Source organism: Neophocaena asiaeorientalis, unplaced genomic scaffold, assembly GCF_003031525.2.
Source record: "Neophocaena asiaeorientalis asiaeorientalis breed wild unplaced genomic scaffold, Neophocaena_asiaeorientalis_V1.1 scaffold429, whole genome shotgun sequence".
Taxonomy (NCBI): Eukaryota; Metazoa; Chordata; class Mammalia; order Artiodactyla; family Phocoenidae; genus Neophocaena; species Neophocaena asiaeorientalis.
In genome coordinates this window covers 2691014-2706076 of record NW_020173550.1, presented here as the reverse complement: position 1 = coordinate 2706076, position 15063 = coordinate 2691014, and the positions used below count along the sequence as shown (strand labels likewise).

At 38.5% G+C, this 15063-nt stretch overlaps 1 protein-coding gene across 5 annotated transcripts in view; it reads right to left on the bottom strand.

Annotated features, from left to right (window-relative positions):
• PPP3CC (protein phosphatase 3 catalytic subunit gamma) overlaps nt 1-15063 on the bottom strand; it is an 88978-nt gene that overhangs the window by 48818 nt on the left and 25097 nt on the right. For all 5 annotated transcript variants that reach the window (XM_024747708.1, XM_024747704.1, XM_024747705.1 and 2 more), the window contains exon 2: nt 21-218. In XM_024747708.1, the coding sequence (XP_024603476.1) occupies nt 21-48 (28 nt within the window). In that variant the 5' untranslated portion in view covers nt 49-218. The remainder of the gene's footprint in view (nt 1-20; nt 219-15063) is intronic.

Genomic DNA, 15063 nt, shown 5'->3' with positions numbered 1-15063 from the left:
CATGCGAATACTTCTCATACCTGTGATTGGAGCATCTACTTCTATCATAGTCTTCTCTTGTCTCAGGATGGCAGCCCCATCATTGATTATCTTTAAGGCTACTTCCTCTTCCAGTCGCCCTTCCTTCACCAAATGGTTTTTCAAAACATCAATTTTAGGTTTCCCATTCTCAAATACTTCCTTCAAAGTAAGCCGCTGTGTTGGAGGAAAAGGGACAGCTAGGAAGAGAGAAAAAAAAAATTTTAACAGTTAAAGGTATAGAGAAAAACCATAAACACATTACTTTTATGTAACAAATTAAACCTAATGCATCACCACGATTTCACATCCACAGCACCAGAACTACATAGGAAAAAAAATCGAAGATACTATATATTATAGATGATCGATTCTAATTTTTTAAAAGGCCACAGTTAAAGTCAAAGTCATTTAAAAGATATATGTGTGTGTGTGTATAAATTATGTTATACATATAAAGATGAAAGACTTGAAGTTGATTCAGTAGATAAGCTAAAAGTGAAACAAGCGACTAGATGATATGAGTATCTTTTATCTATGGAAAATGTGTTAAAAATGAAACTATGGTTTTAAAAAATGAAGGAAAAGAAATCACAACACTAAAAGGGCATTTATTTCTTCCAAAGAACAGACCTAATGAAACCATGTCTTGGAAGTTTGACTTCAGTTCCTGATCAGGGGAATCATAGATGTTTTTTATGTATGTACATATGTATTAATAAAAGGTAGCTGCCTAAAATATTACTGATAACAAGAACACAACTAACAGGATGGAGCTCTTTCACAGAATAACTTGCTCTAGTAACAGAGCATAAACTTGAGAAAAATAGGTATGGGAGGTCTAGCTGTGTTTTCTAATCTGGAAATGCTAACAACTAACTTCAGTGTACACTGGATATAAAGTTTATATACAACATCATGGTAAATTAGCAACTTGAACAGAAAAAATATTTTGACATTTTTAAATTGGCTATCACCTCTTCTTTTACCTATCTTATAATGTAGTCTACTTTAGATTCCCTGTGACCTAATAGCCACAAGTCTATAAACCATAAGTTTTAAAGGAGGGATTCATTTCAATTTGTGGTTACTGTCTGGTTATTCCACTTCTAGCTTTATGGAAGTATTATTAAGAACCAAGTTGAAATCTACAAGCACTTAAACAATTTTAGACTTGATCTAGCCATTCCATTTTGTATATTTTACAAGTAAAGAAAGTCCTACGGTAAGTTTTATAATGCTCTTAGCTATAATTTGACTCATTTTGACTATTCAAAGCCCATTGAAAATATCATAGTAGCTATCCAACCAGCAAATATTATCCAGAGATAGGGGACCATATACATCCCAGTTTACTCAGGACAGTCCTAGATTTCAGCTGCTCTCCTAGTATAACTGTTAATAGCATCCCATTTCCCTCTTAAAACTGTCTCAATTTAAAGGACAAATTAGTCTTAATTTGTGTAATTCATATGGAATATCAATATACTATTTTAGTAGGATAATCTAAATCTAAAATAAGACAAAAATAAAATATTATGATGAATCTTTTATTCATTCATCTGGTGAGTCTATAAGACAGGGTGAAGGTTAGTCCTGAACAAGTTTACTTAAATTTTCACTAAATTGTTTTTAATTGCCCACTTTGTAAATCAAAGAAATTGGTCAAAAAGCTAAAAACAGGGCTTCCCTGGTGGCGCAGTGGTTGAGAGTCCGCTTGCCGATGCAGGGCACACGGGTTCGTGCCCCGGTCCGGGAAGATCCCACATGCCGCGGAGCGGCTGGGCCCGTGAACCATGGCCACTGAGCCTGCGCGTCTGAAGCCTGTGCTCCGCAACAGGAGAGGCCACAACAGTGAGAGGCCCGCATACGGCAAAAAAACCCCCACTAAAAACAAGATGAAATAATACAAAATCAAATATGTTGGAATTGACAAAAATGTATCATAACAGAGGTAGTATGAGAGACAAGAGATCCACAGATATTATTTGACTTCTACCAGTAGTATTATTACTTACTAATAAAAATCATTTTCCTCCAATCTCAGTTGTAATCAGAGAACAGTTTACAAAACAGGAAACCCGTTTTTCTTATATATCATAAAAGTTACGTAAGTAGAGGTGACAACAACCTAAAGAGCTCCTGAGGAGGAAATTTAGAAAGATATTTTTTCTTTCTCTCAAATTCTTCAGTTGTAATTTATTTAAAACAAGTAAACAAGTCAGTTAAATGAAAGTAAGGATGAAATGGATCAAGGGGATTATGCCTAGCTAAGAGAAATGGGACACAGCTGAGCCAGGAACACTAAGAGGAATTAAGATTGGCTTGGGACAACATGCATAAAAGAAAGTTCCAGGAGAGTCCTAAGTTTTTAGGTAAGGGTTATTATTTTTTTTTTGAATTTTTGAATTTTATTTTATTTTTATACAGCAGGTTATTAGTCATCAATTTTATACACATCAGTGTATACATGTCACTCCCAATCGCCCAATTCATCACACCACCACCCCCACCCCACTGCGGCTTTCCCCCCTTGGTGTCCGTACGTTTGTTCTCTACATCTGTGTCTCAACTTCTGCCCTGCAAACTGGTTCATCTGTCCCATTTTTCTAGGTTCCACATACATGCGTTAATATACGATATTTGTTTTTCTCTTTCTGACTTACTTCACTCGGTATGACAGTCTCTAGATCCATCAGCGTCTCAACAAATGATCTTCTTCTTTTCCAAATTGTATTCCTTTTTCTTCTCTGATTGCCGTGGCTAGGACTTCCAAAACTATGTTGAATAATAGTGGTGAGAGTGGACATCCTTGCCTTGTTCCTGATCTTAGAGGAAATGGTTTCAGTTTTTCACCATTGAGAATGATGTTTGCTGTGCGTTTGTCATATATGGCCTTTATTATGTTGAGGTAGGTTCCCTCTATGCCCACTCTCTGGAGAGTTTTATCATAAATGGTAAGGGTTATTTTAAAAATCAATATCCTTCAAATCAGAATAAAAGAATCTTCAACTTTAAAGGAGTGGGTCTTACCACCCTCTAAGTTACCCCCTAGCTATGTTTAGAGCCCTGAATTCCATTTCCCTTCTTGTACTGGATAGTTCTATACATACGATAGCTGAGATTGATTCACAGAAAACTGGGAAGAGCCACAATCCAGAGAAGACTAAAGGAAATCGAGCTAAGTTTGCTAATGAAAGGAAACAGTAGAAACTTTCCAAGTAAACTTTAAACCTCTGTGTAAAAAAATATGCCCCAGACAAGAGTGACCATATGTCTGAGTATCCTGGTTTATTTATTTTGTCCTGATGTAATTATTAACAATGCTTCCTTTTACTCTCAAGTATCCTGATTTAAACAACATATCCAGGAACAAAATTAATCAGAATCAACTGATCAGAGGCATTTGTTTAGAACATAGATTCTTAGGTCTCATACGTGTGGAATCAGGATCTTTGGAGATCTACACAGGCCTCCGCATGGTTAACAAGTACCCCAGGCAATTCTCATGCTCACTAATCTCAGATAATCAGCACCTGTATTCCCAGTCATCACATAGTCATAGTTTACTGGTCTTCATGTCTCTTGCCCCAGCCCCTATGTGGCCACATGAATACACGGAGTTCAGAATTTCTGAGTGAAAAATAGAGGATCTAGAGTAGTGCTTTGTAAACTGTCTGTTGGAACTGCCCCCACCCCAGCATCAACAAGTGGAAAAACTGTACTTTGTAAAATGCAATAAAAATAAATTACTAGAAAAATGATCACACGCATAGATGTTGTGCCAATGTCAAGCTGCTATAAAAGTTTTTAAATGCTCACTCTCTGTATTTACTGCAGTTAGTAACAATTCGTGGACAGACATTGGTCCATGGACCACACTTCTGAGTACCACTGGTTTGGATAAACGTGGATTTGGGGAAACAAGAATAAGACTAGAGGGCTTCCCTGGTGGCACAGTGGTTAAGAGTCCGCCTGCCGATGCAGGGGACACAGGTTCGTGCCCCGGTCCGGGAGGATCCCACATGCCATGGAGCGGCTGGGCCCGTGAGCCATGGCCGCTGAGCCTGCGCGTCCGGAGCCTGTGCTCTGCAACAGGAGAGGCCACAACAGCGAGAGGCCCGTGTACAGCCAAAAAAAAAAAAAAAAAAAAAGTTGATTGGTGATAGAAAAGGCCACTTTAAGTGTATCCACACTAAAAAAAAAAAAACAGTCATTCTAACAGGTCTGAGGTGATATCTTGCTATGATTTTAATTTGCATTTCCCTGATGATTAGTGATGTTGAGCACCTTTTCATGTACCTGTTGGCCATCTGTAATGTCTCCTTTGGGAAAATGTCTATTCAGTTCCTCTTTCCATTTTTAAATTGTATTGTTTGGGTTTTTTGCTATTGAGTTGTATGAGTTTATTATATACTTTGGATATTCTTATCAGACATATGATTTATAAATACTTTCTCCCATTCTGTAGGTTACCTTTTCACTTGGTTGATGGTTTCTTTTTCTCGGCAGAAGTTTTTTAGTTTGATGTAGTCCCACTTATTTTTGCTTTTGTTGCTTGTGCTTTTGATGTCATACCCCCAAAATTGTCACCAAGACCAATGTCAAATAGCTTTTTCCCTACGTTTCCTTCTAGGAGTTTTACAGTTTCAGGTCTTATGTTTAAGTCTTTAATCCATTTTGAGTTAATTTTTGTGAGTGGTCTAATTTCATTCTTCTGCATTGTAGTTATACAGCCTTCCCAACACCACTTATTGAAGAGATTATCCTTTCCCTCATTGAATATTCTTGGCTCCCTTGTCAAATATTAGTTGACTGTATATGTGAGGGTTTATTTCTGAGCTCTTGATTCTGTTCCATTGGCCTGTGTGTCTGTTTTTATTTTATGCCAATACCATACCGTTTTGACTACTAGAGGTTTGCAGTATAGTTTGAAATCAGGATGTATGATGCCTCAAACTTTGTTCTTCTTTCTCCAGATTGCTTTGGTTATTCAGGGTCTTTTGTGGCTCCACACAAACTTTAGGACTGTTTTTTCTATTTCTGTGAAAAAACCACTGGCTTTTTTTTTTGCAGTATGAGGGCCTCTCACTGTTGTGGCCTCTCCCGTTGTGGGGCACAGGCTCCGGACGCGCAGGCTCAGTGGCCATGGCTCATGGGCCCAGCCGCTCCGCGGCATGTGGGATCTTCCCGGACCGGGGCACGAACCCATGTCCCCTGCATCAGCAGGCGGACTCTCAACCACTGTGCCACCAGCGAAGCCCAAAACCATTGGCATTTTGATAGGAATTGCACTGAATCTCCAGACAACTTTGGGTAGTATAGACATTTTAATAATATTAATTCTTCTGATCTATGAATATAGGATGTCTTTCCATTTGTTTATGTCTTCTTCAATTTCATCAAAATCTTGTAGTTTTCAGTGTACAGATCTTTCACCTCCTTGAATAAATTTATTCCTAAGTATTTTATTGTTTTTGATGTTATTGTAAATGGAACTGTTTTATTTCTTTTTCAGATATTGCATTGTTAGTGTATAGCAACACAAGTTATTTCTGTATGTTGATTTTGTATCCTGAAACAACTGAATTTGTTTATTAGTTCTAACAGTTTTTTTGTTTGTTTTTTGTTTTGGTGGAGTCTTTAGGATTTTCTCTATGTAAGACCATGTCATCTGCAAACTAAGACAATTTTACATCTTACTTTCTGATCTGGATTGATTGATTTTCTTACCTGATTGCTCTGGCTAGGACTTCAAGTACTATGTTGAATAAGAAAGGTGAGAGTAAGCACCCTTATTTTACTCCTGATCTTAGAGGAAAAGCTTTCACCGTTTCATTGCTGAATATGATGTTGGCTGTGGGCTGGTCATATATGGCTTTTATTAAGTTGAGGTATGTTCCTTCTATATGCAATTTGTTGGGTGTATTTATCAAGAAAAGATGCTGTATTTTGTCAAATGCTTTTTTTGCATCTATTGAGATGATCATATGATTTTTATCTTTTATCCCATTAATGTGATGTATATCACATTTGTTGATTTGCATATGCTGAATTACCCTTGCATCCTAGGGATAAATATCACTTGATTGTGGTGAATGATCTTTCTAACATGCTGTTAATTAGGTTTGCTAGTATTTTGTTGAGAAGTTTTGCATCTCTATTCATCAGGGATATTTGTCTGCAGTTTTCTTTTCTTATAGTTTCCTTATCTGGCCTTTGTATCAGAGTAATGCTGGCCTCAAAAAAAATGAGTTTGGGAGCATTCCCTCCCCCTCAATTTTTTGGAAGAGTTTGAGAAGGATTGGTATGAATTCTTTTTAAAAATGTTTGGTAGATTTCACCAATGAAACCATCTGGTCTTGGGCTTTTCTTTGTTGGGAGGTTTTAGATTACTGATTCAGTCTCCTTATTTGTTATTGGTCTGTTCAGAGTTTTCCACTTCTTCATAATTCAGTCTTCATAGGTTAAATGTGTCTAGAAATTTATCTATTTCTTCTAGGCTACCCAATTTGTAGTGGATAATTGTTCACAGTAGTCTCTTATAATCCTTTATATTTCTGTGGTATCAGTTGTAATGTCTCCTTTTTTCATTTCTTAATTTATTTATTTGTCTTTTCTCTTTTATTCTCAGTCTAAAGTCTGTCAATTATGTTAATCATTTCAAAAACCAATTCTTACTTCTGTTAATCTTTTCTATTGTTTTCCTGGTCCCTATTTCACTTACTTCTACTCTTATCTTTGTTATTTCAGTGGTGAAAGCTGCTGGGTTATCTGTTGAGCTGGTTGCCATGAACCTCAGTCACGCCCACTGCATACCTGCCATGGTAGCCCCTTCATTCTACTCAATTCTCTGCTCAAATGTTACTTCTTCAGAGAGCTCTTCCCTATTATATCCAAACAAAACAAAACAAAACAAAACCTCTTCCCTAGACACTGGTCAGAGGAAAGGTTTGGTTCTTCATCAATTTCTAATTAAGTACTTTGAGGTATATATTATGTGCACACTATTGTTGAGACATATAGAAACTAGGTCTGAGCCAGATATCAACTGTTGAATTCTACAATTATGCCACCAAATGTTCATTTCAGATATGGTAAACTCCTGCTCAACCTTTCCTCCTAAAATTCTTTCCTCCTCAAAGTTTAGTCTGGGGATCAAAAATATCAAAATCACCCAGGAGCTTGTTAGAAGTGCAGGATATCTGGCCTAACTCAGATATATTGAAATCAGAATCTGCATTTTAACAAGATGCCCAGGTGCACATTAAGAAGCACTACTATAATTTACTGATTTTTAACTCCAATTGTACATTAGCATAACCTAGGAAGTTTCTGAAAATATAATGCCCTCATCCATTTCTAGAAATCTGGATTCAACTGGTTTTAGATTAGTGTCCCAGAAACTGGTAGTGTCAAAAAGCTCTCCAGGTAATCCTAATGTGCAGATTGAGAACCAATGTTCTAAGTTAAATGATAAATGCATTTTTTCCTAATTTCATATCATTCTAAATTCTTGTATTTTTCTCAATTCATCCTTCTTAACTCTAGAGCTACACTGTCTGATAAGGTAGCTACTAGCCACATGTGGCCATTTAGACTTAAATTTAAATTAATTAAAATTAAATAAAATTTAAAATTTAGTTCCTCAGTTGCACTGACCACATTTCAATGCTCAATAACCTCATGTGCTCAGTGACTGCCATATTGGAGAGCATAAATACACAACATTTCTATCAGTTCAGAAAGTTATATTGAACAGCACTGCTCTTTAGTATTTATTCAAAAAATGAAACAGCATTAACAAGTTAATCTGAGCAAACAATTAGTGCAGTGAGTAATAAATAAATAAATAAATGCACCATTCAAATAGGAAAGTAATGTGTAAGATTCAAAAAGCAGTTAAAATTAATGAAACTTAAGAATGATCCAAGAATAAAAGAGTATTTGGGCTAAATGCAGACCAAAAGTTGGCATTTTTATAATTGGTGCTCTAGGCTAACTGTGCAACAAATTTTCTTTTAGTGCTCCAAAATCAAACTAGTTTCAAGAAAAAAGTTTTAAGAAATTTGAAAAACATTTCAAAAATTAGAAAACTGGGGGGGGATACCCTACATAAATTTTCACTAATAGCACATATTAAACTAAAAGCAGATTGCTACATGTTTAGCATGACTGCATTAATAAGGCTAGGGGCAGCAAAATGTGTTAGATAACCTTTCCAATTCTGAGCTACTATGAATAATGTTGCTATGAACATTCTTCTATCTGTCTTATGGTGGATGTAAGCACCTGTTTCACCCAGGATTGGGAATGCAAGGTTAGGGGGGTAGGCATAGGTTTCATCAAACAGTTCACTGAAGTCTTATACCATTTTAGCCACACCAGCAAGGTGTGAGGGTTCCAGCTACTCCTTGCCAACACTTGGTATTGGTCACTTTTAAAATTTACTCCATTATAGTGAGTGTCTACTTCTATCTCTTTGTGGTTCTAATTTACATTTCATTGGTGAATAGTGATGCTGAGCACGCTTCCACTTGTTTATTGGCTATCTGGCTATCTTCCTTTTGGGACATGCCTAATCAACCAATTTTTTGTCCATTTAAAAATTTATTCAGGGGGCTTCCCTGGTGGCGCAGTGGTTGAGAGTCTGCCTGCCGATGCGGGGGACACGGGTTCGTGCCCCGGTCAGGGAGGATCCCACGTGCCGCGGAGCGGCTGGGCCCGTGAGCCATGGCCGCTGAGCCAGCGCATCCGGAGCCTGTGCTCCACAACGGGAGAGGCCACAATGGTGAGAGGCCCGTGTACGGCAAAAAAAAATAAAAAATAAAAAATTCTTCAATATATTTTTTCCATTGACTGATAAAAGTTCTTATATATTCTGAGTATGTCCTTTATCAGATATATGCTTTTTTTCTTAATCATCTTTACATAGCATACAATTCAATGAATTTTGACAACCATTACAACAGAACTGACTGTGTAACAATTCTAGGAGAACGCTAGGAGAGAGCAAAGAACAGAAATGAAACTGATAAAAATAAAGTATGTAATATGTAAGACAAACTAGAAAAGTTCTTTTGGAATACAAAGGAAAAGGACAAATATGAAAATGGTGAGAGACAATGACATACAAAGAATAGAGGATGGAGAGCCAAAATAAGAGGTTAATGATATTCCTGAAAAACTAAACTAGAAAAAATGTAACAGGAAAAATACTCAAAACAAATTAGAAAACTTTTCTGAGCTATATAGAAAGGTTTGCTTAAACACACTGAATCGTTGCATTTCAGGAAAAACTAATCAAGAGGCACATTCTTGAAAAAATTCTGAATTATAAGGATAAAGAAGAAACTTAAATCATGATAGTTTTTTTTCTAGAATATTAGATTTCTAACATCACTGGAATATGTGTAGAACTCTAGGGAGAAAAGGTTGTAACTTGTAAGTTTTGTACTCAGCCAAATACTTTATATTATATGTGAAGGTCATAGAAAGACATTCAGAAAATCAAAGGGACTCAGAAAATATATCACCTACATAGCCTTTTTGAAAGAAAATTACCTCAACACTTACTGTAGGTAATGTTCTGTTTTCTTGATTTGAATACTGGCTACACAAGTATGTTTCCTTTGTGAAAATTTATCAAGCTGTACACTTAGGATATGTGCACTTTTGTATATTATACGTCAATAATTTTTTAAAAACCGTTTTAATGCAAAAACACTTGAGCCTAGCTGACCCCAGTCAGAGTTGAATTAAAATTAAGGAAAAAACTGCAGAAGTCATGATACCAAAGATTTTCAAGTCTAGCTTTATTCACTTTGAACCCCAGACTCAGAAGTCTAGGTTGATTTCAGGAAGATTATGTAACTCAGAGATCAAATTTCCACTCATGTGCAAATTCTATGTTTCAGTTCCTTCCCAGTCCTAAGAAATGTGTTTCTAGAATGATTTTTTTCATGCCGCTGTTAAAATAGAATCATTCTTGACATGGTTGATGACCACATCCAAATCACATTTTGGACACTTTGCAAGGAACATTACAAAACAAAATATTTGTCTTTACCTCACCTCTCTCCTCAAAAACAGAAGGACAGTAGGTAATAAAACAAACTATTTTCATTAACAAGTAACTCAAATAATGATTTTCTGTACTCTTTAAAAATTCATATAGCGAGTGCCCAGTCTATCAATGTTTCAGCAGGGAAATACTGCCCGATATCAGTCTGCACCTTCAGCTGAGACATTTTGGCATTCTAGTCAGTATGAGAAGCCAAGAGAAGATGGGAAACGAGGCACAAGGTGCTCTCTTTCACTCTCTAAGTCTGGAATGTTCTTTAAAGACCTCTTTTCAAAGCATTTTCTTCTCCTGAGCTGCTGTTCCCCACAGGGAGGCCAGAGCCATGGTATTTTGTCTCAAAAAGCAAGAGGGAAGAAGAGCCAATGGAAACGCTGATGTCCTTGGTCCACTGATAATATTAAAATATAAGGTATCGTGAAAACTCAGCTGTCAGGGACCCTGAGGGAGTGAGTCAATTTGAACAGACAATGGAATGCTTTGTCTATTTTTTTCCCTCTCTATTTTTTCCCCCATAAGATACTGATCATAAATATACATATATGTACATACACATGTAAAATTTTAAAAATAAAAGGCATATTTATGAATCTAAAATTCACACAGAATTAAAGAAGTCACTTTTAAAGGTTAGGATACAAAAAACTCATAGGTGATAAGTAATATGCCAAATACCTTTTATTTAAAATTGACAAGTGGTCCAGTGTTTAACTCTGTTTAAAAATAAATCCAAGGGCTTCCCTGGTGGCGCAGTGGTTGAGAGTCCACCTGCCGATGCAGGGGACGCGGGTTCGTGCCCCGGTCCGGGAAGATCCCACATGCCACGGAGCGGCTGGGCCCGTGAGCCATGGCCGCTGAGCCTGCGCGTCCGGAGCCTGTGCTCCGCAACGGGAGAGGCCACAGCAGTGAGAGGCCCGCGTACCACAAAAAAAAAAATAAAATAAAATAAATCCAAATAAATAAAGCCATACGATATGATCTAAATTGTGACTAAATAATGCATTAGAAAACACAATAAGGAAATATACCCAAGTATTAGTGCTAGGTAACAAGATTCTAAATTATCTTATTCTTCCGACTTGCCTATTTTTAAACTTTCTCCAATTACCCTGTATCACTTTTATAATCAGAAAAAAGTGTATATAAGAAGTCAGTATACAATTATTTTGTACACTATATGATCATAATGATATTCTTTTAATTGAACAATAAAAATTGGAAGAAAAGGATGAAAGTATAAGCAAGAGTGTTTGGACTACAGACAGCTTTTTTTTTTTCCTATCTGCTCTGCCCAAGTTTTTATAAAAAACTTTATTAAAAGAAAAGTAACAGATGACAAGGGCAAAAAGAAAGGCAATCCCACTGGCAATAACTTTCCTTATGTTAATCCGTTTTATACATAAATAAGACTTTTCTCAAATCAGCAGAGCTATACCCCAAACTGACTCTTACCAGCAACATTAAAATTTAAGTTACACCTATAAGCAACCAAGAGTTACTAAGATGACAAAGAGGAAGTTCTGTGGCTTATGCTTCAAAACACACAAAGGCACTGTGGTTAGCAGAAGGCAGACCCCACAAGATGCCTGGTCCATGGTATACACACACCTTCTCCCAGTTACTCCATCAATCATCTAGGTACTGCTGGAAGGAAGTCTGCAAGCATAATTAAGGTCCCATATTAGATGACCTTAAAATAGGGATACTGTCCAGGTGCACCTGACCTAATCACAGAAGACCTTTTAATCTGGATTTAGAGGTCAGATATAGGAGTTCAGAGAGCTGAAGCATGAGAGGGATTTGATGTGCAATTTCTCCATTGTTAGCTTGAAGATAGAGCAGGCCACGGAGCAAGGAATGAAGGCAGACTCTAGGAGCTGGGAGTGGCCCCCAGCTAAAAATAAGGACTTCACTCCTACCACCACAAGGAACTGCCAGAAACCTGAATGTGCTAAAGATCAGATTCTTCCCCCAGCCTCCACATGTAAACTCAGCCTGGTAGGCACCTTGATTTCAGCCTTTGAGCTCTGAGAAGTCTATGCCATGAATGTACCTCTGACCCACAGAACTAGGAGCTAAAAAAACGTTGTTTTAAGCCACTAAGTTTGTGGTAATTTGTTACACAGCAATAGAAAACTAATACTGAATTCTTAAAGTCAAAGTTTTTTCCTAAAGCCATTCAACAATTACAAATGTACTTTTATACACATAAGAAACTAACACCAGCAGCCTCTCAGAATCAAAACAGAAGTCCCAACTTATAACTGTACTATGACTCATAAAACAGATGAAGTGAACCAAACCAAACCACAACATGCATCACAGACTATCTAAGCTCAAATTCTTTTTAATACCAGATACTTCAGATCCATGTTTCAAGATAAGACCTCAGGCAAACTAATTTAACAGTAACTCTGCATAGACACTAGATCTGATCTAACACTAGAACTTCATCATGAGTTCTAGCAACTCATCTAGTCTACAAATTCTAACTAGTCCTTGCCCAGATTACAAACTTCCACCCTAAAATCCAACAGTAGTCCTTCATCTAACAACAGTATCCAATGAGTAGCCTTCCTAACTGCCTTCCCCTACATAGAAGATCCCTCTAGTTCTCTCTGCTTGTTGCAGCGAGTTAAATAAACCTAACTTTTTTTTCTGTAACTATAAATAAATCCTTCAGCTGACCTTGTTTCTGGGGAGACCCATGACTTTGTAACAGTGTGCACATATGAGGCCACTTGGTTTCCACCTGCTCAAGGCCACCCTGCCTACTAGAGTGAGTTACCTGATCTTCAATAATTTTCTCAAGCACTTCAGGGTTAAGGTGATACGTGGGTCCTCTGACTTTCAGTCTTATCAGATTGTTCTGTTCAGGAGTGAAATCTGGCTTCTACCTAATTAACAGCATTCCTATCATCTGTCTGCTTGTTCAGTATCTTGAGTGTCATTCATCTATAAGAGGAAGCCCATAGGCAGAGGACAGACTAGGACCTAATAAGTGTATTTTCCAGCCAGCCCCAAAGGCTGACAAGTTCAGAAGGTCTCATTAGACCAGTATCTTTAGGCAAACTCTGCATTGGGTCAATTTTTCTGAAACTTTCTAAGGACCTTCCTTAGTCCTTACAATCCTAAGAAGTGTTTTGCTTAGTTCTGTCTAGCTGGGGCTGAGGCTCTGATCGGCCCTCAATTGATGACGGCTTATCTTTGGTGTCACTTCATGTCTTCTGGAGACATATGGTTGCAAAAGTGCCACCCTTAACAATCGTTGCAGGTCACATGGTATTTTCTCAGCCTGAATCTTTGCCTCCTCTGTGCCTCCTCTATCTGTTTCCTTCACATTTTCAGATTATGAATATACTCAACAAACGGCATAATTTCACCAAGGAAAAATTTCAAATTACAAATGGCCTCTTGGGGACTTTTTTTTTTTTGGCTGCATTGGGTCTTTGTTGCTGCGCACGGGCTTTCTCTAGTTGTGGCGAATGGGGGGCTACTCTTCATTGCGGTTCACGGGCTTCTCTTGATGCGGAGCACGGGCTCTAGGCGCATGGGCTTCAGTAGTTGTGGCTTGGGGCTCTAGAGTGCAGGCTCAGTAGTTGTGGCACACGGGCTCAGTAGTTGTGTCCCGCGGGCTCTTGAGCACAGGCTCAGTAGTTGTGGCACACGGGCTTAGTTGCTCCGCAGCATGTGGGATCTTCTCACACCAGGGCTTGAACCTATGCCCCCTGCATTGGCAGGTGGATTCTTTTTTTTTTCTTCAATACGCGGGCCTCTCACTGCTGTGGCCTCTCCCGTTGTAGAGCACAGGCTCAGGACGCCTAGGCTCAGCGGCCATGGCTCATGGGCCCAGCCGCTCCGCAGTATGTGGGATCTTCCCGGACCAGGGCACAAACCCGTGTCCCCTGCCTCGGCAGGCGGATTCTCAACCACTGCGCCACCAGGGAAGTCCTCTTGGGGAACTTTTAACATGAACAAAATTGTTTATTTGAGAGGCACCTTAAAACAAGATAGGAAACAGAATTCTAAATACCCAGTGGTCTGCATTCTTTAATATGAGGAGGCTTCCAAATGCAATTCAAATTCTAAAAGTGCCTCCCTGAAAGACTTCCCAAACACCAGGAAAAAAGAACATTTATTGAAGAAATCAGGCTTATGTAGGCTTCCCCGATCTCTAGCAATTAGTCCCTATTTTGATGTGCCTAGGAGATACAAAACCTGGAAAAGACTAATTGGCCTCACCCTAAAGAGAATTTAGAGATTAATTAATGCTTAAGAAACAAGGAAAGCCCTTACAATTTGTAACTCTCTGGAAGTTATAAGATTACTCATTTCTAACGCCCTCAGAATTTCCCTCTCATTCAACCTTTAACTCTTTTTTTTTTTTTTTGCGGTACACGGGCCTCTCACTGTTGTGGCCTCTCCCGTTGCGGAGCACAGGCTCCGGACGCACAGGCTTCGTGGCCATGGCTCACGGGCCCAGCCACTCTGCGGCATGTGGGATCTTCCCGGACTGGGGCCCGAACACGTGTCCCCTGCATCGGCAGGCGGACTCTCAACCACTGCACCACCAGGGAAGCCCTTAACTCTTTTTTTATATATATATATTTTTAATATTAATTTATTTGGCTGCGTCAGACTTTAGTTGCGGCAGGCGGCATGCGGGGTCTTTCGTTGAGGCATGCGGGCTTCTCTCTACTTGTGGCGCACGGGCTCAGTAGTTGCAGCTCGCGGGTATAGTTGCCCTGTGGCATGTGGGATCCCAGTTCCTCGACCAGGGATTGAACCCGTGTCCCCTGCATTGGAAGGCGGATTCCTAACCACTGGACCATGGGGAAGTCCCTCAACCTTTAACTCTTAACAATGTCTTCTGTTATTGATTTTGAATGAATGTAAAAGAATGTGTGTGAAGACAGGGGAATGTGAATGTATGGTATCAGATGTGCTTTTGCTCAACTAGAAAT